Raw genomic sequence first — 25,100 nt, 5'->3', positions numbered from 1 at the left:
GAGAGAATAGAAAGTTGAAATTAGGTGGTGATGAGGGCATGAAAGGCGACAAAAGTAGCATATACTTCAGATTTTTTGCGTAAGGGAAAACTCCAAAAATATTGTGTGAAATCATCGACTATAATAAGATAGTAGCAATATCCAGAAGTGCTAGGGATAGGTGAAGCCACAAATCACAATGCAAACGTTTGAAAGGTCGAAAAGTTCTAGATGTCGAAGAATAAAATCACAATGCAAACGTTCGAAAGGTCGAAAAGTTCTAGATGTCGAAGAATAAAAGGGTTTCCTAACATTTTTCCCTAGCTGGCAAGCATGACACAGGGATGTGCCTGTTTTATTATGGCAAGTATGTGGAGCAAGACGCGACATGGTGGAGCTTCCGGGGTGGCCGAGGCGACGGTGCCAAAGGTCGGGGTGTTGGTGGAGGACGAAGGCGGCATGGTGAAGAGCTTGGCACATGGAGTAGAGTGGACCGGAGCTATTGCATCGAAGCATCACGGTCCCTGTGAGAAGATCCTTCACAGAGAAACCATAAGGATCAAATTGAATGGAACAATAATTATCGATGGTGAATTGCCAAACATAAATCAGATTTTTAATAATATTAGGGACAACAAGAATGTTATTTAGATAGAGAGGTTTGGTTGGGGAATAGATGGTTTTGGAGCCGGTGTGGATGATAGGGATGGAGGAGCCATTGCCAACAGTGAAAGTTTGTGAGGAGCAAGGTGTGAGGGAGGATAAGTTACCGGGGTCGGATGCCATGTGGGAGGATGCTCCAGAATCCATGTACCAGTCGCCTCCAGAGAGCTGCATATTGTTCAGGGCGTTGACGAGGGCAGGATCCAAGGCCGGTTGGTTGTAGCTCGGTGGCGGTGACGGCTGAGGGCCGTAGCTGGTGGAGGGCTACCCGTATGTAGCGTAGGCTTGCGGTGCAGGGAAGCTGGGGCGCGGACCAAGTACTCCAGGGGCCGGAGCAGGCCATGGCCGAGGGGTCCAGGGCGGCTGTTGCCATGGTGCCGGTGGCTGCTGCTGAAGGTTGGCACGAGTGGGTGCGCCCGTCCAAGGATTGAACTGCCAGGGGGAGTCGGTGCGACCGTGTCCACGGCCGCCGCGGCCACCTCCGCGACCGCGGCCACCGCGGTAGTTGTTTTTGGCGTAGAGCTGGCCAGTGCCACGGCCGACGCCTCCTACGCCCCCGGGCGCCGATGGTGGTGGTGGTGGAGGCCGAGGCCCGCCAGGCGGCGGCTGCACGCTCTGTCCGCAAGCCCAGAGCGTCGTGGCCACGGCGTTTTTGGCGTCGGTCTTCTTCTGCGTCTCTTCGAGGAGGAGGGCGGACCGGGTCTGCAGGAACGTGGGGAAGGGCACCTGAAACGGCAGAAACGAGCGAATATGCGCATAATTCTCGTTAAGACCTCGGAGGAGGGTGAGCACGAGATTCTCGTCGGAGATGGGCTGCCCGACGTCGCCAAGGGAGTCGGCGAGGGCCTTGAGCTTGGCGCAGTAGTCGCTGATGGAGAGGTCCCCCTGCGGTGTGTTGCGGAAGTCGGCCTCCAACTGAATGGCACAGTGCTTTTTGTTGTCGCGGAAGAGGTCCTCGATGGTGCCCCAGATAGTGCGGGCGGTGGCGCCGGGACGCATGACGATGTTGAGGAGGTCGACGGAGACGGAGCCGTAGATCCAGGAGAGGACGGTGTAGTCGTCGCGGCCCCAGGGGAGTTTGGGCCGGTGTCGGAGGGAGTGGACTCGCCCGTGACGTGGGCGGTGAGACCGTAGCGGCCAAGGGCGACGAGGAAGAGCTCGCGCCAGCTCGTGTAGTTGTCGTCATCGAAGCTCAGGGTGATTGGCACATGCAGTTTAATGGTTGTGGCGTAGGTGTTGGGGTTGGAGATGTGGGCGGTGGTAGGGTTTTGGATGGGAGAGGTGAGGGCAGCGGTGGAGTTGGGTGGGTTGGCGGCTTTGAGCTGGTTGGCAGCGATGAGCTGCTGGTTGAGGGCGGCCTCGCGGGCGTCGAGGGAAGTGGCGCGCTCCGCGAGCTCGCGCTCCTTGGCGGCGATTTCATCGGGGGTCATGGTGGGGAGGCGAGAGGAGGGAGAAGAGGTGTAGGTTTAGGGCTTAGGGAGAGCCGCCAGCGGCGGCTAGGAGAGGGAAAGGATGACCCGCTCTGATACCATGAAACAGATTGAATCGCTTGAGGCTCGATGGCTCTCCTCGTCTCAACATACACGTATATATATTGATGGATCAACGTGAGTTACAAGTTAACGTGAGAGTCAAGACTAAACCCTAACCGCCACAATCTGGCCTAATGGACCGACTAGGTCGGTTGCCTAACAGCATGCATATTTACGCGGTCCTTTGTTGTGTACAATAGCTAATCAGCCAACTGATCGATGCGCGCGATCTGAGAGAGGAAGAAAAATAAGGCGATCGTGACTCGTGAGCGACTTACCTTTGCTAATACTAGATCGACCCTGCGGCCGCGAGCGAGAGGCTACTGGTACTGCCGAAGAAAAGTGAAAGACGGTTGGGCTCGATAGAGAGCTCCCGCGACTAGGGTTCCGCGCACCCAGCCCCGCGCCGCCGCCGGTCGTCCCCGCCTCCGTCCCCGTTCCCCTCCTCTCTCCCGGCCCTCGCTGTCGCTCCCCGCGGGCGGCGACAGAGGGCCCCTGCACTCCTCGCCCCTCGACCCCCTCCTCCGGCCTCCCCGTTCGCCGCCGTCGGCACAGGCCGTCCGGGCAAAGCCCGGGCGGTGCCGGCGGCGGCGGGCATGCTCCTACCGCGCGCGAGGCGGGCGACGCGGGTCGCCCGGTGCCGGCGCCGGTGCGCTCCGGTGGGCAGGGTTCCGGCGGCGGCGCGCTCCTCCCGGGTGGCGGCGGCGTTGGGTGACATGGTGGCGACGGCGCGGCCCCTTGGCGGCGGGCGGCGGGGGTGGTCAGCGGCGGCGCGGGCGGCGCAGCCTGACCCGGATGCGGGCCTGTCTGGGCCCCATCTGGGCTTGGGCGGGCCTGGTCTGGCATCCCGAGGCCTGCTCCCGGCGGCTGGTGGAGCGTTTCCTGCTGAGGGTGGCTAGGACGGCGGCACGTGGACTGCAGCGCGGCCACGGGAGCTTCACGAGCTCGGCGGGCTCGGCCGGGCCAGAGGGGCCTGGTTTGCTCCTGTAGCTACGTCCGGTCTGTCACCGCAGCTGGCGGTGGAGGTTGCGTCCTCCCGCGTGGCTGCTGCCCAGGCTCTCCTCGGCTCGGGGTGTTTCCGATCGGTTTCGTCGGTCTTCGTCAGTGGGTCACGGTGAGACGGCGGTGGTGGTTGCGTGACCGTGGTGGTGCGAGTTGGTGGGCGGCAAGGTTGGCGGAGCATGACGGAGTGTCCGGGACCGTGGGACTTTGGGGGACGGGAGAATTCCTTGTCGGCGGCCGACACCGACGCGGTGACGCTCGCGGGCGCCACCATTCCTTCTTGAGGGGCGTCGGGGTTTCCCCTTCCCACTTCCCTTCCGCATACCGGGGGAAACCCTAGGCTTGTCCGGGCAGCAGCGTCGTCATCGTCGCATCCCTTCTTGAAGGTGCTGCCTTGGTATGCGGCGCTTCGGAGGGCTAAGCTCGTGGTGGGAATCTTCCGGAGGGCGCAGCGGTTGCGGATCATCAGCGTTTTCGTCGATCCGACTTTGTCATCGTTTCTTTCTTTTTTCTTCTTCTTGTGTTTTCTTCTGGGCTTTGTTGTGCTGTTTGCCCCAGCGGTGGTCTCTATCTTGTATCAGTTCGGTGCTATATTAATATAGCGGGGCGAAAGCCTATTTCGAGGAGGAAGAAAAGTGAAAGACCAAGCAAAGGGGATGAGAATAGAGCAAGGATCAACTCGAAAGTCAAAACGTGGAGCCGCTCTCCTCTCCATGGTCAGCGGGGGCAAGCTAGCTCAACTCCCAGGAATTCATCACGTTAATCTGAGTGTTGGATTACTTAATTATCATTTAACACGCGCGGACTTCTTCGCTTCAGGCTCCACTATAAAACGGGCATCTCTCCCATTTCTTCAACTCCAACAACTTCGTCAATCTTCATTCGTCTCAGCTAGCTTCTAAACTCAATCTCCAACTCTCCAAGGGCACTTGCAATCTCTCGGCAGGTAGACTTCTCTCCAACCCGACAGCAATGGAGGAAGGGTCGTCGGTGGAGGTGCCGCCCTACTTCCTCTGCCCGATCTCGCTGGAGATCATGCGAGACCCGGTCACGCTCGCCACCGGCATCACCTACGACCGCGCCAGCATCGAGCGCTGGCTCTTCGACGCCGCCCACCACGCCACCTGCCCCGTCACGCAGCGCAAGCTCGCGCCGGAGGACCGCGACACCACGCCCAACCACACCCTCCGCCGCCTCATCCAGGCCTGGTGCGCCCTGCACGAGGTCGAGCGCTTCCCCACCCCGCGCGCCCCTGTCGACGCCTGCCGCGTCGCCGCGCTCGTCGACGAGGCGCGCGGCGCGGGTCGGCGCCAGGAGCTGGCAGCGCTCAGGGAGATCAAGGCCATCGCCGCCGAGAGCGACCGCAACAAGCGCTGCGTCGAAGCCACGCCTGGCGCCGTCGACTTCCTCGTCTCCGTCGTCAGGCACCACTGCACCACAAGCTCCGCCTCCAGGTCGGCTGAAGACCTATTCGAACTAACGCTGGATTCCCCGACGTCCACGAGCCCGCCGGAGGAGGACGCCCTGAGCGTCATCTACTCGCTCAAGCCCTCCAAGAAGAGCCTGCTCCAGATCCTAGAGAGAAATAACGGCGCTTTCCTGGACACCCTCCTGCACGTGCTGCGGCGGCCGAGCTACCGCTCACGCACGTACGCCGTCCTGCTACTCAAGGCGATGGTATCGGTGATGGAGCCGGCGCGGCTGATGGCGGTGCGAGCCGACGTGATCCAGGAGGTGGTGCGGGTCGTGTCCGACAGGGTGTCCGCCAAGGCGGTGAAGGCGGCGCTGCACGTGCTGTGCCGGCTCTGCCCGTGGGGCAGGAACCGCGTGAAGGCAGTGGAGGCCGGCGCGATGACCGTGCTCGTGGAGCTGCTCCTCGACGAGGGCAGCCGGCACTCGGCCGAGCTGGCGGTGGTGGCTATCGACCACCTCTGCGGGTGCGCGGAGGGGCGATCCGAGCTGGTGGCGCATCCGGCCGGGCTGGCCGTGGTGTCCAAGAAGGCTATGAGGGTGTCGCCGGCCACCACCGAGAGCGCGGTGCGCGCTCTCCACACCGTGGCCAAGCACTCCCCGACGCCAGCTGTGCTTCAGGAGATGCTGGCCGTAGGGGTGGTGGCGAAGCTGCTGCTTCTTCTGCAGGTAGACTCCGGCGAGCGGGCAAGGGCCAAGGCCAAGGAGCTGCTCACGATGCACGCTAGGGTTTGGAAGAACTCGCCGTGCCTGCAGCCGCACTTGAAGGCGCATTACCCTTCCTGATGATTTGATCACGCCGAGATCATATCTACGACGAGCAAATTGCTCTCTTTAACTTGGTCGTTGTAATTATCTGCACAACGTGTCATCCCACATTCACACTGATTAATTGCTTGTAATTTGAACATACAAATTCATGTTAATTTGTTTCTTCATTGGACTCTTTATCACACCTGGTGTACATTTTCTGGAATAAATCATGGATCAAGTGCTTATTTGATGTGTCCCATGTGTTAACTTCTCCTACCAGTTGAACAAGAGGGCACATTTCCTTGTATTCATTCTCGAAACTGTATCAACAAAGGCTATATGTGGACTATTTGAGCATAAGGATAGTTTTGACCATTTTCTGCATAAAGGTATGCATAAATTAACGCTGGCCAATATTTGGTTGTCGATGTGCTGAATTCAGGGCCTCCGAGTGGCTCCATTGTTGGTGGAGCACCATTGGCGGCTCCAAGATCCACTTGTGTCAGCACCTTAGTATATCGATTACAGTTGTTAGCCGTAATTTCCATGGTCTGACCGAGGGGGGCATGCCAAGGTGGATCGATAGTCATAGGTTCTTCATGTCCATGCATGTTCAGTGAGATCGCTAGGTGATGGCGGTGACAAGGATCAAGAAGGATGGGGTGAAGATGTATGTGTATCCAGTGATCAGCACTTTGCCGCATTTGCAGCAATTCCTGCTAAGTGGTGGTAACAATACTAGACTTCATTCTTGGCATTGTTCTTGGAGTTCTGAGTCTCGTGCCCCAAGTGGAAAACTCTAGGTCCGACCTTCGGTGGTTGTACCTCGCAATGGTGGCCCCCCCAGTCGCCTCATGGTTGAAGCATTGTTTGTTGACTGATGATGGCTTCCAAGTGCAGGAGATCAATTATAATACTTTTCAATAATAAAGATTGTCGAACTCACGAGGAGCTGAAGGTATTGGTTAGCACGTTTGATAAATAAACAATAAAAAGTATGCAGTAGTTTGGTGTTTTAGATGTATAGTCTATCTATTATTATATACTAAAATCAAAATAAGTGGATGTCTAATAGAGCCACCACGTTAAGCCACACCATCTAAATTATCTTAACAGTTAGATATAAAAGTAATGGCTGTGATTTAACGAAAGGTTATTAATTACGTAACTTTGTAGGTCTATTTGACACGTTTATATACATAGAGAAGACGTGACATAGTTCTAACTTTAAATGGCTTGGACTCTTAGTCCAAGGTTTAAACTTTACTTATCGTTCAATGAAGTGATAAGGTATCCTATGAATAGAGACCATAACGTGTGTTTCCGGCCGGCCGTAAAAAACAGTTCATGAGCCAAAAAAAAAATAGACAAGTAAATGACGTGGAGTCTTAGTCCAAGGTTCAAACTTCATTGATCGGGTTCGGCTCTCCTGCAGGGAGCCCTGCACGCATTATTATGCAGGTCCAATAGATGAGAGACACGTGTCCTGGCAGGCCCCACACCTCAAATAACCAGCGTATCTCTCCAAATACAGTTAATCTCCAGAAAATCAGCTAACAAATCGTTACCCTCCCGCCTAACAGTTCCCTCCCCGAGATCCTTTCCCGCGTGATCCCCTTTCTCGTACCAATCTCGCTGGAAGTTGCATCCCGATCAAAAAAATCGAGAACACCTTCACAAGAAAGTTCCTCTCCGTGGATCAGAATCCAGGACAGTGTTCTTCTTCAACATGGAAGAAGCTCCTCACGCTTCCCAAACAGGTATGCTGCTGTAGCTTCAATCTGCAAATAATTAATTATTTGTCTCAATGATCTAGCATACTGAGTAGACAAGATTAAAGAAGTAGACAAGATTAAAGAAGAACAAATGAGGAGTTTAAATTGTGATGTTACTACCTTTCCGTTTGTGCAGATCATGAGACCTCCAACGTTGAAGAGACAGGCCCTGGCCATGGTACAGATGATCATTACATGAAGAGGTTAAAACCGGTGATAGGTATGGAATTTGAGAATGACCATATGGCATATGAGTTCTACAATACCTATGCAGGACATGAAGGTTTCAGTGTCAGGAAATTTTGGCATGATAAATCCTCAACTAATGTTATTCGGACAAAGAAATTTGTATGCTCAAAAGCAGGTTATAAAGAAAAGAGCACTACTTCCGAACCATGCCAACGGAAGCGAGCAGATACAAGAGTTGGTTGTAATGCCGAGATGACTATAAAAATAAATGCAATTGGAAAATATGTTGTAAGCAGCTTTGAGGAAGTTCATAATCATGAACTCGTAACTCCAAGCAAAGCTCATTTTGTTTACTAAAGCGTTAAAAAATGATGTGAGTATGCACATGCCATTCGATCTGCACTAACTTTTATTACATTGTATGTAGGGTTCAGGTTCTGCAGCGTTATCAGACTTGGAATGGATACCATGTCAAAATGACGAGCTGCCAAGCAGGGTATTTTTCAATAACAAGTTATACTAACCAGTTCAATATTTCTCTAATATAACAAATTCTAGTTTATGTCTAAAACCCATTTTTTTGTTTTCTTCCAGGTCTCCGGTAGCCAATCAAGTCATCAACAAGATAATCCTTTTTAATTGGCTACATCTGAAGTTTGCTTGCCAGTATTGCTCTACCCAAAAACGGGATGTAGTATTGATCTTACCATTCATATTACTGCTGGATACGTAAGAATATTGGTTAAGCTTACTTTCGTTTAGTTCTCAGGTTAAATGTTGTCTTCAACATTAAATTTCCTACAAGGAATTTCCAGCAATTTGTGATCCCCATTGCAGTTGTCCACAAAATTTGATGTGTCATAGTAAACAAATACATATGCTACAAGGGGCGTGAGCCGTACATGGTAATTCAACTGATGAACTATCACTCACCTTTGTCATAGGAGCTTGCATCAAGCTCGCATCCCTACTTTCTGGTTGATGGCGAGCAGGCCTTCACGCAGGATGCTTCTCCTGAAGTCACCATCTCTCCTGGTGCGGCCCTTGCCCTCTTCTTACTAACCCGGACCAGCAGCGATTCCCCTTCCCGCGTCCAGGCGGCGAGCGCACCACGATTTGGCCTCTGAGAAGCTCAATCGAGAGTCAACTTGACGCGGTTGCAAGCTCAATTGCCGAGGTCGCTTCCGCGAGCTCAATCGTCAAGCCCGCCGCCACGAGCTCCGCCGAGCTCGCCGTCAGCAGCGCAATCGCCAAGGCCTCCGGCGCGAGCTCCGTCGAGGCCGCCGCGCGAGCTCCGTCGAGGCCGCCGCGCGAGCTCCGTCGTGGCCGCCGTGCGAGCTCCGCTGAGGGCGCCACGCGAGCTCCGCCAAGGGTGCTGCCGCGCGCTCAATCGTTGAGGCCGCCGTCGCTCCTCAATCTCACCGTGCTCAGTTGGGTTAACCAGTAGCCTCCAGAACAGTTCGTCAAAGTGAGGACTGAGGAGTCGATAGGATAAGGAAAGTTTCAGCCAAAGAAAAAATAAAAATGAATTATTTGAGGTGTGGGGCCTGCCAGGACATGTGTCTCTCATCTATTGGACCTGCATAATAATACGTGCAGGGCTCCCTGCAGGAGAGCCGAACCCTCATTGGATCCATCGATACGTATCCTATGAATAGATTTTATAGATACATCTACGCGACCTCACACTACTATACTCTTACATGGTGGCTTCGGCCACCAACCCCCCTCTTTGAGGGGTTTTTCGGTTCTTTGTGTTTCATTGTGACCTTCGTTTGTCTTTCTTCTTTGGTTTCTTTGTCTTGTTTTTGAAGAACCTCTTTCAAGCTTGTTTTCTCGTGATTTTTGCAAGCTTTGTTGTTTGTTCTTTTTCTCCATCCTTATAGTTTCTTTACCCTCCTTTTTGGTGTTCCGATGCCAAAGGGGGAGAAGTTCCTATGTGGATGGGACCTTTGTTGTTTGTAGCCTTTTTGGTTCTAGTTGCTTATCTTTTCTTATGGCTACATCAACAACCCTATGGAGGCATCTTGTGGTGAGTTTGGGTATTCTCAAGGCTATGGTATGATAACTTCACCTTATGGTGAGTTTGGGTATTCTCAAGGCTATGGTATGATAACTTCACCCAAATCTCTTTGCATGATCTTATATTGCCTCCATATTGTGCATATGCTACTTGAACATGTCATTTATCTATGTTGCATATGTGCTTGGTTTGTAAAAACTAGGGGGAGTGATGTCTCTATAACATGTGTATTTGTATTCAAATACATATTCATGATATGCACATGTGTAGGGGGAGCTCCATCGAGTTTTTGCAAATCTAAGTATCTCATCATAATATCATATGTTATTGTCAACTCTTGTGTTGTCATCAAACACCAAAAAGGGGGAGATTGTAAGAGCAAACTTTAAACCCCAAGTTTTGTGTGTTTGATGACAACACTTGAGTAATCTCACCGTGTGCCTTGAGTATCATTGTTAGATTTGCAAGAGCACGGTGACCTCGCTGGACACGTCAAGATCGGAAGAATGAAGCGTAGTTGATAGGTTTTCTGGTTTTGTGTGTGTTTAGCGAGGTGACATGGATGGAGAGAAAAAGGGGAGAAAACCAGTTTTAGCCAGGCCGGTACTACCGGTACCTGTAGCGGTAGTACCGCTACCCCTATAGGTACCGCCCACGGTACCGCTCTGAGTTCTGCGCTCGAAGTGTCCCACAGTACGAGTTGCGGTACCCCTGCAGTACCTGGAGCGGTAGTACCGCTCACGAGCGGTAGTACCACTCACGGTACCGCCTAGGTACCGTAAACTAGTTACGGCAGTACCGCTCTGGTACCGCTCCGGTACCGCTTTGGATCCAGTAAGGTTTGCACCCCATTGCGGTACCTCGAGCGGTACCTCCAGCGGTAGTACCGCTCTGCGTCCACGTTGACCAGATCTGGGGAATTCGAACTCAGAGCGGTAGTACCGCTTCCCAGAAGCGGTAGTACCGCTTAGGCAAAAACTGGACATAACGGTTGGATTTGGAGGAGCATATTTAAGGGCTCCTTCTTCCCCAACACGATTTTATCTCTTCCCTCTCTCTCTCCTCCATTGTTGCTGAGCTTAATCCTTGGGGATCTCCCTCACCATCCAACCAATCTTGCCCAAACTTTGAGGATTGGTGGAGGAGACCCCGATCTATAGTTCTACCAAGAGAGATTTCACCAATACTAGCTATTCCTTAGTGGATCTTGGTGGTAGGGTGGTAGGGTTCCTATTGTGGAGCATTGGAGAAGGGTTCCTATTGTGGAGCATTGGAGAAGGGTTCCTATGGTGGAGCATTGGAGATGTGCAGCTATGGAGTCTAGCTTGGTGATGTACTAGCTCCATAGGGTGTTGGGAGCATCCTTGTGTGTGGAGCTCGCCCCAACCTTGTGAAGGAATCACCGCCTCGACTGGTGCCTTAGTGGAAGAGGGAGAGCATCTTCGTGGAGCTCTCTCGAGGAAGAAGGTGAGGCCTTCCTTCATGGTGTGGCCGTCTAGTCTCTTGTGTGAGACTAGCACCTCCTCAACGCAGACATACTTCCTATTGTGGAAGGAACTGCGGGAAACAAACCTCGCCTCGCCTCCGCGCCCCCGGTTGTCTCGCTCCTTACTCTCGTTATCTTCTTGATTCCTTTACTTGTTGTACTTGTCCGAGAATCATTGTAGGATCACCCCTATCGCTAAAGTTCTCACCTTTACCTTCCGTTGCATAAAAATAGAAAAAGACTAAAACTTGCCGTAGCGCCATTCACCTCCCCTCTTGTTCGCTACGATGCATTCACGTTCTTTAATAAAGAACAAGTATAATAATTAAATTTGTGGGGGTTCTATGGTTTTCTATGGTTCCAATTGGTTTCTGGAGTAAGGATTAGATGGATTACAACAAAGTTGGACTCATCAACACCTAGGGCTTGTAAGGTTGAGTTAAGCCTAGGCATCCTAAGTAATTATTTATACATGGTTGCTATCAAGGTTGGTTATATCATACTGGTGATAGATGGCTATTGTCTATAGATCCTAATAGACATGGTTGATGGCTTTTCCTTATTTACCTGAAAAGAATAACTTTTGAAGAACATAATTCTTAAATAATAAGAAGTGTTTCAATTAAGGTTGAGGTTGTTAGGGTTTGCTATTGGATCCATTAAGTAAGGAATAATTGGCTTCTAAATAGGATGGTTCATAATTATGAAGTACTTGTAGGGTTTAGTGGACTATGGTTATGTAATGGTAAATATTGGGCATAGATGCTATTGGTGTTCATCACAATGATGTGATGCTAAGCATGGATAATTAAGGATGATGGTTTTGGTCATAATAACTAGGGTTTGCACTTGGTTAACCCTACATTATCATCTACGTTTTATTAGGATGAGTTCATGGTATATCAACTTACAAGTACTATGGCTTCTATTATTTTATGGGAAGAAGAACAAGTACTTAGTTGCTAATTGTGGGTCTATAATTCAATAGGAAATAACATGATCACAAGTTATAACCTAGGGCTTAGGTTTATTAGCAATTTAGGGTTCACAAAAAAAATAATAGAGCTAGGGTTCCTAATGGAATTAGGGTTTTAGGGTTTTACATGAAATGGTGAGGTTGTAATCTTTATTCAACATGTAATTAGGGTTTCCTAATCTACCATATAGTTAGTAAGGTAATAACTTCATTATAACGTTGAATTTATTAATAACTTTGGAATAAAAACAATATTGGATTTGACATTTTGTTATATTTGAACAATTTAATAATTAGGACAATTACTAATTAGGGTTTAAATCCTTTTAACAAGGATTTAATCATTATTAGTAAAGGAAAATTAGTTTTAAGATTTTCCTTATTTCCTTACTGGTTTATGTTTATTAAAAAAATTAACTAATTATTGAATTTGATTTGAATTTGGAATAAAAGAAAAGACTTAATTATTAAGTTTAAAACAATTAAATTTTTATTAAAAATAAAAATTTCATTTTATATTTTTATTAGATAGAGATTACTTTTTTAAGAATTTTGATATCTTATTTACATTTTTCTGAGTTATGATGGATTTTCTAAATTACTTCAAAGTTTCAGACATTTTCTGTAATTTGAAAATAAACTAAAAACAACTAAACCTACCCGGCTAATGTACCCACAGCCACTAGCTAGTGGGCCAGTGGTCCACGTCAGGCGCCACGTAGACGTGGACTGGGTCAAATCGCCAACATGGCCAGGGAAGCTCCCTGCCGGCGATCGGACAGTGACAACGTCGGCGCTAGGCTACTCCCTCAGGCGAACTACCAGACCGATTCGACTCAGCATGGTGTGGTGATTACAATGGTAGCGGCGCCCCCTCGAAAAGGTCGCCGGAGTTGCTCCGGCGAGCTCCGACTACGGCGGCGCCCGATGACGGACGGTGCTAGCATGCTACGGTGGTTGCTAAAACAAATTAAAGGGCTCCAGAGATGCGTCGTCTCACCCTGAGTACGATGCACTGCTCTTCGAGGTTGATTGGCGACGGAGGTGTTCTCTAAAGCGCGGATTCCAGCGATCACCGGCGACAGAGAAGTCGTCGATTCCCCCGATTCCTACCTCCCCTCCTTGATTCCTTGTGCTAGGTGAACGAGTCGAGGATGGTGACGATGGTGGTGACCACGCCGTGGCTTGGGAAGGATCCAATCAACGGCAATCGGAGATGACCAGAGGTCATAGTTTAAAATAGCCGGCTATTGGAAATAGCGGCAACATTTCTAGGAGCTATGAAAGGCTATAGCTGAGCTATAGCGGCTAAATCATCCATTTAGTGGTTTTGCTAATTCATGGGGAAAAATCAAAATTTATATATATCTCTATCAAGAATTCATAAATTTGATAATTTATTGGCATTAGGCATAACATATTAACACGGTTACATAAAAACTATGAATAAACACAGTTCGGTCCACATATTACAACATTATAAGTAGCAACAATTTCTAGTTTTCCTTTTTTCCTTTTCTTTCCCACTATATTTACAGCATTATAGCCTTAGCGGCTATTTTTTTACCTGTTTTTGGGGCTAATAGCGGGTTTTTGAGGCTAATAGCGGATTATCCCGTCTTAGCCTTTGAAGGGCATAGCTGTAGCGGCAGGTCCCTCTGGCCAGCTATAGCCGACTATAGCCGGGCTATAGCCGGCTATTTTAAACTTTGCCAGAGGTGCTAGGGTTTCGGGTGGCGGTGAGAATGGGGAAGAAACGGAAGAACACGAATAGAGGAGGACTTGGCGGGGTATTTATAAGCTCTCCGACGTGTGCTGGCAGTCAACATTGGCGGCGACTGCGGGACGTGGAGGCTGGCCAGCGCCGTGGTGCTCTCGCGCGCATCGAGCAGGCAGAGACGAAGACGAAGACTTCGTCTCCAATATTATCCGTTCGAATCGGTAAGTTGGACTGGTTCTGGTGGGCTTGGCCTTCGGTGGGTGCTCCATGGGCTGCTTGGTGGGCTGTGGTGCTGGGCTGCGGTGGACATGTAAGCCTGTTTCTTTCTTTTCTTTTATTTCTGTTTTCTTTTTTCTGTTTTCCATATTGTTAATTTAAATACTGTTTTTGAATTCAAATATTTTGTAAATTTTAATGTTTGAATTCAAGGGAGATTTACTCCAGGCATTTAAAATATTGTTGTTATATATTAGCAATTTTAATATGGTACTAAAACATTGATTTGTTAATTCCAGTTGATATTTGAATTAATTATCCATATAGGCATGAATCTGAATATTGTCTTTACAAATATTCAAATTATTTCCCAAATGATTGTTTTCTTATTTTATGACATGTAGGGTTTTATTGGGTTTTATCTTGCAAGAAACAATTTCAAGGTAATACTTAGTTACAGATTTCAAATAAGAAAGTGATTTTAATGGCATGATTTCATGTGCTAAAATATCTCTAAGGACTTGATCTCCTATTTAAGAATGTTGTCACTTGCTTATTATTTTATGTGCATAACTATGTGTTAATGAATTGGAAATTCTACTAAAACTCCTTCCAAGTTTAGTACTATTATTATTGGTTTTAGCACTAGGTGTTTCTTATGTTCAATTATTGAAGCATAAGGTTTAACTAGTGAGAAATTGTAAGGTTCTAATGATATTCACCTAATGGCATATGGTTTGGAACTCAAATGTGAACTAAGTTTATATTTTTGATCACCCAAATGATGCACAGACTATGGTTTAGTCTCCCCTATCCATGATAAGGTGGTTACTTGCTTAATAGTTGATGTTCTCCTTTAGTTACTAAGGACTTGAGAACTGGTTTTGTCTTCTCCCAATTAGTTTCTATTACTATCCTCAATATCATTAAAGTAACTAAAGTGGTTATGGTTCTTTTTATAGTTAACTTTGGTTATATGGATGAATGGTTTCTCACCATATAAAGTATAGAGTTTGACTCTAAGGTTTTCTTAGGTTCTTTAATTTAGGAATAAATGAAATGTAGAAGTGATAGGATTCTACTTATGATCACCAAGTGATTCACAAGTTAAGGTTGGGATATAAGCCTAGGGTTGCTTACTAGTTACCTCCTATGATTTTATGTGGTGAATAATATCTTCTTATCCTATTAGGCTTTTACTTATCCTCACATACCTCAAGAGCATGATCAGGTATTAGACATGATCAACTTGTTCTTAATTACTCTACCTCAAGTTCTTAGGTTTATGATCATTACTCAATTTATAATGATCAAGGTTTGGCTTCCTAAGGTATTGTTCATGAACTAGGTTTCTCACTTCTTAGGTAAAGTATTGTCTTGATCAATTAGGTATAGTACTTCTTTGATACTATCATGGGTGGACATGTCTATGATAGTTTCAACAAGTTATATCCCAGAAGAATGACTGAGATAATTACTTACGGTTCTTATCAAGGAATGATGATTTAATCATTTGGATAATATGAATAGTTCTCTCCCTCAAATCCAAGTGTTGGCTCAACTATCTTGAGTGTAACACCAGGTATTGAGCTCTCTTAGATAGGAATGGTTATTCTAAGTTTGATGGTGTTCTCCTAAATCTCCTCCTTACTTTATCAATTCATGGATACGGTATTATTCTATTTGATGGTTATTTCACCACTCCAAGATGAAATGGTTTATCTCCTAATCCTTTAGTTCAAGGTTGTCCTTGATTCTTAATTAGGTAAAGCTAGGATTGGTATGAATGATCTCTCATTTGGGAAGGACTTGAATAATATCCCAAGGTTATGTTCCAAAGGTAATAATGTGATCATCATATCTAGGGTTAACATAATTGGGTTCTCTCTCTAGTGAATGTCCTAATTAATATCCTAGGGTTCTTCTTAAAGATGATGATTTGCATACATGGATGTATATCCAAGGTTTAGCTCAAAGTTGATCATTGCTTCTCTAATAAATAATATAGAACTCTCACTTCTCTAGGTTTGATGTTTAATAAATTGGAATAGAGAAGAATACATACTTCTAGAGTTGATCTCCTTTGCCCTGTTTCCAAGAATTAAGTGGAATGAATACCATGAGGTTCATGGTAGGAACATAGATTGGTTTAAGACATGTAAAAGATAAGTAAAGAATGGTTTCTCGATTTATTGTTACTTGATTGACAATTAAATGTATGTTCATATGTTATGGCAAAGAATACCATATTTTGATCTTTTATAAGATCAAGTAATTGATCCTTGATTAATATATTCTTGTGTTGGTTTTAGTTCCATTTGATCTAACCCCTTAGATCAAATCATCTTTACCCAAAACAATGTTTTAACAAAGGTCACATTGAGGTTTATAACACTTGACTTGATGAGCTACTTCAATTCCATCAAGGTCAAGTGAAACTTCAGTTACTGTGACTGTTTTACTTTAAAGTGCGAAAATTCCCCGGATTTTCTATGCATGAATGCAATGCACACATCTGTTTCCTCTATTTTTGTAACCCCAAATCCTGGGATATTACACGTTGCCAGCGGCGCGTCCAGATCCGAGTTATGCCCATCCGAGTTCCTCCGGTAAACCTCCATGGCCCTATCAAACTAACCAAAGGAAGCAGAATCATTTCATCAAACATAATGTAGGCGCTACAGATTATGGAAGAAAGAGTCATACCAGTTGGGAGACGTCGGCGCCGCTGTCGGCTCTGGTCACTAAGTCGTGATGGTATCCATGGAAGGAGTTCACCGACGCCTGGATGATGGCCCATCGCGTCGACATTTCCTTTTGGCTCCTCTTCATTGTCACTTTGTTGTAGTCGCTCTTGATGAGCTTGCGCTCATCGAACTCGGCATTGATCCTCGCCCAATACTTCCCGTATTTTTGGTTGGCGCCGATGATGGAGTCATGGCTCACCGTCGCCCACGACTCGCACAGACAAAGATCCTCCAAAACCGTCCACTTGGGGCCTCGTGTGCCCGACGCCTTCTTCTTCTTTTTCTTCTTCACGCCGTCCGTGTCTACCTCCACGAGATCATCATCACCGGCACCCTCCTTGTCCTCTTCCTCATCGTCGTCGTCGTCCTCGTCCTCGTCCTCCACCTCCTCCTCTTCATCGTCCTCCTCGTCCTCACCCCCGCCCTCTTCCTCAGCACCCTCAGCACCGGCGCCGTCGAATTCGAGCGGGCCCCTGCGGCCAGTGAAAGGGTCGCCGTCCGGACCGGGTCCTGGCTCGCCCTGCTCGTACGCCAGGGAGTAGAGGTTGTTGGGGTTGAAGCCGCCATGCGGCAGCGCATCATGGTAGTGGGGCGACAAGTTAGGCGTCACGCACCCGGGAGTGGCGGAGGGGCCGTAGAAGGCGGATGACGACGGAGAGAACACTCCCGGAACGTACGCCGGCGCGTTCGTATTCCATGGGCTCGCGTTGGTGGCGGCGAGACACCCGTGCTGGCGCGCCGCCAGAGCCTTCTTCTCCTGCTCCGCCGCCCTCCGTCCTTTCCGCTCCGCCGTCGCCATCCTCCGTCGTAGACAATCTTGCTGCCATTGATCTTCGGTCCATCCTTCCGGCTTCTTCTTCGGAGACGGCGCCTTCTGCGGCTTCGCGAACGGCGCTTTCGCCCCTTTCTTCGCATTGCCCGGCGGCTTCTTGGCCGCTTTCTTGGCCATCTTTTTGGGGGCTGTCGGCGGCGCCATGGAATGGGGAGAGGGTAGCGGCGGCGGGTGGACAGTGGGAGGGAGAAACAAATCGGCGGGATAGGAGAAATGAATCGGCAGCGGGATATGTGTTGGGAGGCCAGAAATGCGCGGCGGGATAGGCGCGATATGGCGGGAGGGGCGGGATTTGGCGGGAGTGGGAGACGACTTTTCACTGAGCCGCTGACGCGTCGGGCCCGCATCGCTTCGCCTCGCTTTTCGTTGTGTCCGGCATGCCGGAGCGTCCCCTGTGGGGCGAGGACGGACTCGAGGCGCCGGACACCGTATCGGGGCGCGCCGAACAAAATGGGCTTTGGGGGACGCGGCTAGAACAGTTTTTTGGTCCGGCGCGCTTCAAATTCCTTTGGGGACGCTTTGAAGGACGCTCTTATGATGTACTCCGTACTCCGTATCACTTCGTTTCCGGACGTGCCATTTTCTCCATAAGTCATGGGATCATCATCCGCATGGTCATAGCCGCTATGTGTCCGTGTTCGTGAGAGTTCTAGACTTCTAACACGATAGCTCCCACACCTCCGCCATGGTCTGACACAAGGTCATGGCCATTAAACACATGCATAACGCATGGAATGTATCTCCCCGTTCTCGCACATTTTTTGACAAAGCAAATATATTAGTATTACCAATTACGTTAGCCTCCGCAACAACAAAATGTCAAAAGATATCACGGATGCATACAACCAAAAAATAAAAATAAAAACCAAAGTGGACAATTCCTTGCAGCTAGAGCGCAAACCACCCCAAAAACAACATCTAGTATCTAAAAACGATGCCTCCAAGGAGAAAATAGTGCACCAACGACGTCGTAGTCCGATTAAAGATCTTAGATTTTCACCAGGGGTGGACCTAGAATACAATTTGAGAGGGGGCAAATATGTGCTAAATAGGGAAAATCAATTTGCTAAGTGGGAGTAAATCACATTCTATGCTTGGCATCACAAGGGAACTCAAATGTTGAGTGGGCGGCTGCCTCCATTGGCTACACGCTAGATCCACCATGGTTTTCATCCCTAGACACTACGGGAAAAGGAGGCATAGCTGTGCGGCCAATTGCACGGCAAAGGCGTCTAAATGCACGGTAAAACCTTTGCCGTGCGCTCAAAACATGGCCGGCAACGTCCAGACGCTTTGCCGTGCAGCATTTCATTGTCGTGCGGCCTGCAGGGTCTTTGCCGTGATGTGTTTCTTTGCCGTGCGTTCTGCTCAGACTTTGCCGTGCGTACGTTCTTTGCCGTGCGCCACTGCTGAGTATGCCGTGCTATTTTTCACTGCCGTGCGCTGCTCTAAATCTTTGATGTGCGACTTGTGTTTGCCGTGCGTGATGTTTGCTGCGCACGGCAAAGATTTCTTTACCGTGCAGAGGCTCACGGCAATGATTGTCTGCACGGCAACGACAAATTTTCCCGTAGTGAGAGAAAGTCCGCGCTCTCAAAATAATGCTTTCAACCAGTTTAATGTTAGGTACAATAAATTAAGGTCTGACGTTGGGTTCCACCCTGAAAGATAAGACTTTGTTCTCCTCCAGTGCTGCCACCCTCACACGCCGAGGACACTTCTGCAAATAATGAATCACCGGTCGAAGTATTCATCGCCTCGAAGACTCGGTCCGTCCTTACCATTCCTCCAATCGTAGCTGCCATGACATTCTCTGCCATTATCACCCCATGAAAATCGAAACATCAACATGTCTCATGATGTCAACGGACAACGGAGCTTTGCGCCACACCCTCCTCATGCCGCACGGACTGATAATAAGGGTGTGCACGACCGGATCCCATCTAAGCGTTCCGTAACTCGTCAACGACCAGATCAAGTAGGACATCAATCACCATCTTTGCGGGAGAAGAACCCTAGGATCGCCTCCTTATTCAAAACCATCAGACCCCCACACCGCCGGTCAGATGAGCGAACGAGAACACAACTGTGGCTCTCGTGTAGCAGAAGTGAACACATGGCAACATCAAATAATCACTTGATTTAGACGTAGGAAAGCCTTCATGATTTATTCCAGAAAATGTACACCGGGTCTGATAATAGTCTAATTAATGAAGAAACAACATGAATTTGTATGTTCAAATTACAACCAATTAATCAGTTTGAAGAATGTGCGATGCCACATTGTGCAGATAATTACAACGACCAAGTTAAAGAGAGCAATTTGCTCGTCGTAGATATGATCTCGGCGTGATCAAATCATCAGGAAGGGTAATGCGCCTTCAAGTGTGGCTGCAGGCACGGCGAGTTCTTCCAAACCCTAGCGTGCGTCGTGAGCAGCTCCTTGGCCTTGGCCCTGGCCCGCTCGCCGGAGTCCACCTGCAGAAGAAGCAGCAGCTTCGCCACCACCCCGACGGCCAGCATCTCCTGAAGCACGGCCGGCGTCGGGGAGTGCTTGGCCACGGTGTGGAGAGCGCGCTGTTGGGGCTGGCCTCGGCGACACACGCCGAACCAGCCCCTCCGGCGACAAACGCCGGTGCTCTCTCTCTCTCTCTCGCACAGACGAAGGTAGAAGAAGGAGTGGAGACACAGCACAGAATTTTTCACGGGCCGGCGCACGGAGCGCCGCCGCGGGCGCACAGACGCCCGAATCTTTTCTATTCAGCTGGCTACATTGCTGCAACTCCCCTTACTCAAACGATCAATACATGGCTGGCTTTATAGCCGTCCGGTGGCGCAGCACCCACGCACCCCATGCACTCACACCACTAACAGCACTCACCTATCCTAGTGGATCATGCACACACGACATGCAGCTAGCTACAACGGTACAAACTGACTCAACGCACTCACCGATCGCCCCGCGCACAAACGCTTCACGATCCGGTCTTCCTCGTTCGTGAGCCCGCTGCTCCTCCGCGAGACCTGGGCGTCGTCATGCTTCCGCTGCGCCCGCTAGCTGCGTCATGTCGCCGTCGCCATACAACGGCTTATGCTAACATTCACCCCCCTAAGCCGTGACTGCGCCGCCATCCTGACGTACAGGACGCCCGCTCCTCGTCGACGCGGGGAACGCCCTTCTTCATCTCCGGCGACACACGCCGCAGCTTCTCTTCCCGGCGCACAAACGCCCTGGCGCACATACGCCTCTTACTAATTCTGCAACCCGAGCTCGACCTCCTGGAGTTGCCAATGGAGATTACAGGGAGTGGGGATTGATAGCCGTGGCTCGCACATACGTCGCCACGGCCGCGCACACACGCACCCACTCGCCCCATGACCAGCACTCCCCAGCTCGCGCATGACGCGCTCAGACGCGATCGCCACGGCCGGCCGCGCGGCTGGACCATGTCTTCTCCTTCCTCGGCGATCGTCGCCGCGCTCCAGCACGCCCCAGCTCGTGTCCTCCTCGCGCACCAACGCGATCGGCACGGCCGGCCCTGCGTGCCCAGGACGCGATCTTGTCGCCTTGCTCCTCCGGTGATCCGCGCACCCTCGGCTCGCGCCCATGTCGCGCTCCGACGCGACGACGCGGCCGCCCGAGCCGCCTTCACCTTGCCGCACGAACGGCTTCACCTCCGCCACGGCCACGGCCGCCGCCGCCGCGCCGCATCCGCCGCAGCCTCGCCGCGCCACGGCCCGAGCACGAGGCTCTGATACCACATGTTGGGGCTGGCCTCGGCGACACACGCCGAACCAGCCCCTCCGGCGACAAACGCCGGTGCTCTCTCTCTCTCTCTCGCACAGACGAAGGTAGAAGAAGGAGTGGAGACACAGCACAGAATTTTTCACGGGCCGGCGCACGGAGCGCCGCCGCGGGCGCACAGACGCCCGAATCTTTTCTATTCAGCTGGCTACATTGCTGCAACTCCCCTTACTCAAACGATCAATACATGGCTGGCTTTATAGCCGTCCGGTGGCGCAGCACCCACGCACCCCATGCACTCACACCACTAACAGCACTCACCTATCCTAGTGGATCATGCACACACGACATGCAGCTAGCTACAACGGTACAAACTGACTCAACGCACTCACCGATCGCCCCGCGCACAAACGCTTCACGATCCGGTCTTCCTCGTTCGTGAGCCCGCTGCTCCTCCGCGAGACCTGGGCGTCGTCATGCTTCCGCTGCGCCCGCTAGCTGCGTCATGTCGCCGTCGCCATACAACGGCTTATGCTAACACGCGCACCGCGCTCTCGGTGGTGGCCGGCGACACCCTCATAGCCTTCTTGGACACCACGGCCAGCCCGGCCGGATGCGCCACCAGCTCGGACCGCCCCTCCGCGCACCCGCAGAGGTGGTCGATAGCCACCACCGCCAGCTCGGCCGAGTGCCGGCTGGCCTCGTCGAGGAGCAGCTCCACGAGGACGGTCATCGCGCCGGCCTCCACGGCCTTGACGCGATTCCTGCCCCACGGGCAGAGCCGGCACAGCACGTGCAGCGCCGCCTTCACGGCCTTGGCGGACACCCTGTCGGACACGACGCGCACCACCTCCTGGACCACGTCGGGTCGCACCGCCATCAGCCGCGCCGGCTCCATCACCGACACCATCGCCTTGAGCAGCAGGACGGCGTACGTGCGTGAGCGGTAGCTCGGCCGCCGCAGCACGTGCAGGACGGTGTCCAGGAAAGCGCCGTTATTTCTCTCTAGGATCTGGAGCAGGCTCTTCTTGGAGGGCTTGAGCGAGTAGATGACGCTCAGGGCGTCCTCCTCCGGCGGGCTCGTGGACGTCGGGGAATCCAGCGATAGTTCGAGCAAGTCTTCAACCGACCTTGAGGCGGCGCAGTGGTGCCTGACGACGGAGACGAGGAAGTCGACGGCGCCAGGCGTGGCTTCGACGCAGCGCTTGTTGCGGTCGCTCTCGGCGGCGATGGCCTTGATCTCCCTGAGCGCTGCCAGCTCCTGGCGCCGGCCCGCGCCGCGCGCCTCGTCGACGAGCGTGGCGACGCGGCAGGCGTCGACAGGGGCGCGCGGGGTGGGGAAGCGCTCGACCTCGTGCAGGGCGCACCAGGCCTGGATGAGGCGGCGGAGGGTGTGGTTGGGCGTGGCGTCGCGGTCCTCGGGCGCGAGCTTGCGCTGCGTGACTGGGCAGGTGACGTGGTGGGCGGCGTCGAAGAGCCAGCGCTCGATGCTGGCGCGGTCGTAGGTGATGCCGGTGGCGAGCGTGACCGGGTCTCGCATGATCTCCAGCGAGATCGGGCAGAGGAAGTAGGGCGGCACCTCCACCGACGACCCTTCCTCCATTGCTGTCGGGTTGGAGAGAAGTCTACCTGCCGAGAGATTGCAAGTGCCCTTGGAGAGTTGGAGATTGAGTTTAGAAGCTAGCTGAGACGAATGAAGATTGACGAAGTTGTTGGAGTTGAAGAAATGGGAGAGATGCCCGTTTTATAGTGGAGCCTGAAGCGAAGAAGTCCGCGCGTGTTAAATGATAATTAAGTAATCCAACACTCAGATTAACGTGATGAATTCCTGGGAGTTGAGCTAGCTTGCCCCCGCTGACCATGGAGAGGAGAGCGGCTCCACGTTTTGACTTTCGAATTGATCCTTGCTCTATTCTCATCCCTTTGCTTGGTCTTTCACTTTTCTTCGGCAGTACCAGTAGCCTCTCGCTCGCGGCCGCAGGGTCGATCTAGTATTAGCAAAGGTAAGTTCGCTCACGAGTCGCGATCGCCTTATTTTTCTTCCTCTCTCAGATCGCGCGCATCGATCAGTTGGCTGATTAGCTATTGTACACAACAAAGGACCGCGTAAACATGCATGCAAACAGCCACGAATTCAGAAACACCACGAGTGGATGCACCTTGATGGATGCTATCAGCACGCGGAAAAGAATGACATTTATTTGCATTAGCTTAGCTAGCTAGTACACGCAAAGAATATACTACCTCTATCAATAAATAGAGTATCCAAATACGTTTAGATTTAGACAAACCTTCGGATGTCCATTCATGAACGGAGTATGTGATTAGTCGATATTTATTTTTAGACAAAGTGCATGCTCACCTACTTGGACAAAACCAAGAAATCCTAAGATTTTTTTCTCTACAAAATAGAATTTCCTAGCCAATTAATAACCAACTAATTTATAAATCCAATTTTGTTTACATGTCCTGCACTCTTTTCTCGACTTCCACACTAGGTATCATCGGGAAATAAATAAAACAATAGCTCTCATGTACAGTGATATGGGCATACCTTACCCACTATTAACATGACATGATGTGGCTCAATGAAAGGCCCATGAAGCCCATGGCACAACAAGTAATCGAAGCCCCGGAACCTGGCGTGCAACGCAAGGACAAGCTCATACAGGGATAGTCGAACATGTAACCGACCTAGAGTCCTGAGACCCAGCCTCCTATATAAGGATCGGGAGGGGTCGATGGGGAGGACGATTCCACAACACGCGATCTAGAGCACACTATAACCATCATGGCAGCCTTGTAACACTAATCATCATCAGTCAAGAGAAAACAAGAATCACATAGGGTTTTCCCTCCAGCACGAAGCTAGGTAAATGATGTCCCGTGTGTTGTTTTGTTTGCACGCTGACAAATAAACTAGCACATCGTCTTCCCTAAAACCAAAGTCCATAATTCATGGGCATTGACGTGGTACCCCCACGTCAATTGATGCCGTATGTGGAAAGCTTGTGCAATGCAGTCATGGCTTTTGCAGTTCCAACCTTCAAGATCTACGACTAGGCGATCCAGGAGGAATCGATCTACTTCGGTACATGTTTAGTGATTCATTCGGGATCATAGCACAATCATCTAGCTTAAGGATTTGATCTGTATTTACTTAAAAACTGATGTTGCTTGCGGCTGTGAGGACAATGGTTGGACCATTAGGCTCTTGTCACCTCTGGCTTTAGGGGCAAGGGTATTTACGGATGTGCTACTCACAAATCTCTTATCTCTATTTTATTTGTTACACATTTATATGTATGCATAGCTGCAGGTGAAACCTTAACCTTGGCCTATTTCCATCATTGAACACAATCCCCTTAAAAGTAAACTAGATAAGTCCGGTAAACTGAAGATAAAATACACTAGCAAGTCTTGTAGACGTTTACTTCATAACCATTTAGTAGTGCTTCCCAAGGTTCGATTAAACCTAGGTGTTCTAGGGAAAAAGCTTACCATATTACAATCCGTAATCCAGATCGAAGGTATCATTTATGTCGGGACCCATGAACTAATTGCTATGATGGGATATTTATGTCTTAATGATTTTGATACTTGCTATGATAATTGCTCTAGGGCCCATCATAAGGGGTGTATTTTCTCATATCTATGGCTGCAGCTAATTTAGGCTCCGCCCCTAAGGAAATGAAACTTGACAAGATATTCACCATGTTGTGTAGAAATCTAAATGCTAGTAAATCCATGTCGCGCTCGGGAACACTTGTCACATATAAGTTCACACACACTTGAGCTTGTCCTCTTGCTGCATAGAGGATTGGATTTTCTTTTATTGTGAGCATTTACATATTGCTATTTACTTTCAATACTTAATTTTATTGCAAACTAGCACATGGACCCTCGCAAATGCGAGGGCATCACCTTTATTACTTTAAAAGTGACTATTATTTGCTTTTATATTCTACAATCACTTTCAATTTAATTTATTT

General features: G+C 49.9%; 2 protein-coding genes and 1 long non-coding RNA gene across 3 annotated transcripts; 1 reads left to right on the top strand and 2 right to left on the bottom strand.

Annotated features, from left to right (window-relative positions):
* The first annotated feature begins 4,053 nt into the window (after window positions 1–4,053).
* Window positions 4,054–5,613, top strand: LOC139830041 (E3 ubiquitin-protein ligase PUB23-like). The gene has a single exon (XM_071821440.1). The coding sequence runs from the start codon at window positions 4,149–4,151 to the stop codon at window positions 5,430–5,432; it is 1,284 nt and encodes a 427-aa protein (XP_071677541.1). The 5' UTR covers window positions 4,054–4,148; the 3' UTR covers window positions 5,433–5,613.
* A 1,273-nt stretch (window positions 5,614–6,886) lies between these two features.
* LOC127334582 (uncharacterized) lies at window positions 6,887–8,840 on the bottom strand. The gene is made up of 3 exons (XR_007872274.1): window positions 8,297–8,840; window positions 7,295–7,343; window positions 6,887–7,180 (listed from the first exon to the last, which is right to left on the bottom strand). It is a non-coding gene; the product is annotated as an uncharacterized lncRNA (long non-coding RNA).
* A 10,698-nt stretch (window positions 8,841–19,538) lies between these two features.
* On the bottom strand, window positions 19,539–22,802 carry LOC127334581 (E3 ubiquitin-protein ligase PUB23). Its single transcript, XM_051361075.2, has 2 exons — window positions 21,650–22,802; window positions 19,539–19,940 (listed from the first exon to the last, which is right to left on the bottom strand). Exons 1-2 carry the CDS (start codon window positions 22,709–22,711, stop codon window positions 19,725–19,727), a joined length of 1,278 nt encoding a protein of 425 aa, XP_051217035.1. The 5' UTR covers window positions 22,712–22,802; the 3' UTR covers window positions 19,539–19,724.
* Window positions 22,803–25,100: the final 2,298 nt, after the last annotated feature.

Source organism: Lolium perenne, chromosome 6, assembly GCF_019359855.2.
Source record: "Lolium perenne isolate Kyuss_39 chromosome 6, Kyuss_2.0, whole genome shotgun sequence".
NCBI classification, from domain to species: Eukaryota; Viridiplantae; Streptophyta; class Magnoliopsida; order Poales; family Poaceae; genus Lolium; species Lolium perenne.
This window is presented reverse-complemented; position numbering and strand designations above follow the sequence as displayed.

Excerpts from the sequence above, each read along its gene's own strand:
- LOC127334581 (XM_051361075.2), bottom strand. The coding sequence starts at position 22,711 with ATGGAGGAAGGGTCGTCGGTGGAGGTGCCGCCCTACTTCCTCTGCCCG. Across the intron at positions 19,941-21,649 it reads CCACCGAGAGCGCGGTGCGC|CGCGCTCTCCACACCGTGGC; the intron begins GTGTTAGCATAA and ends CAGCCCCAACAG.
- LOC139830041 (XM_071821440.1), top strand. The coding sequence starts at position 4,149 with ATGGAGGAAGGGTCGTCGGTGGAGGTGCCGCCCTACTTCCTCTGCCCG.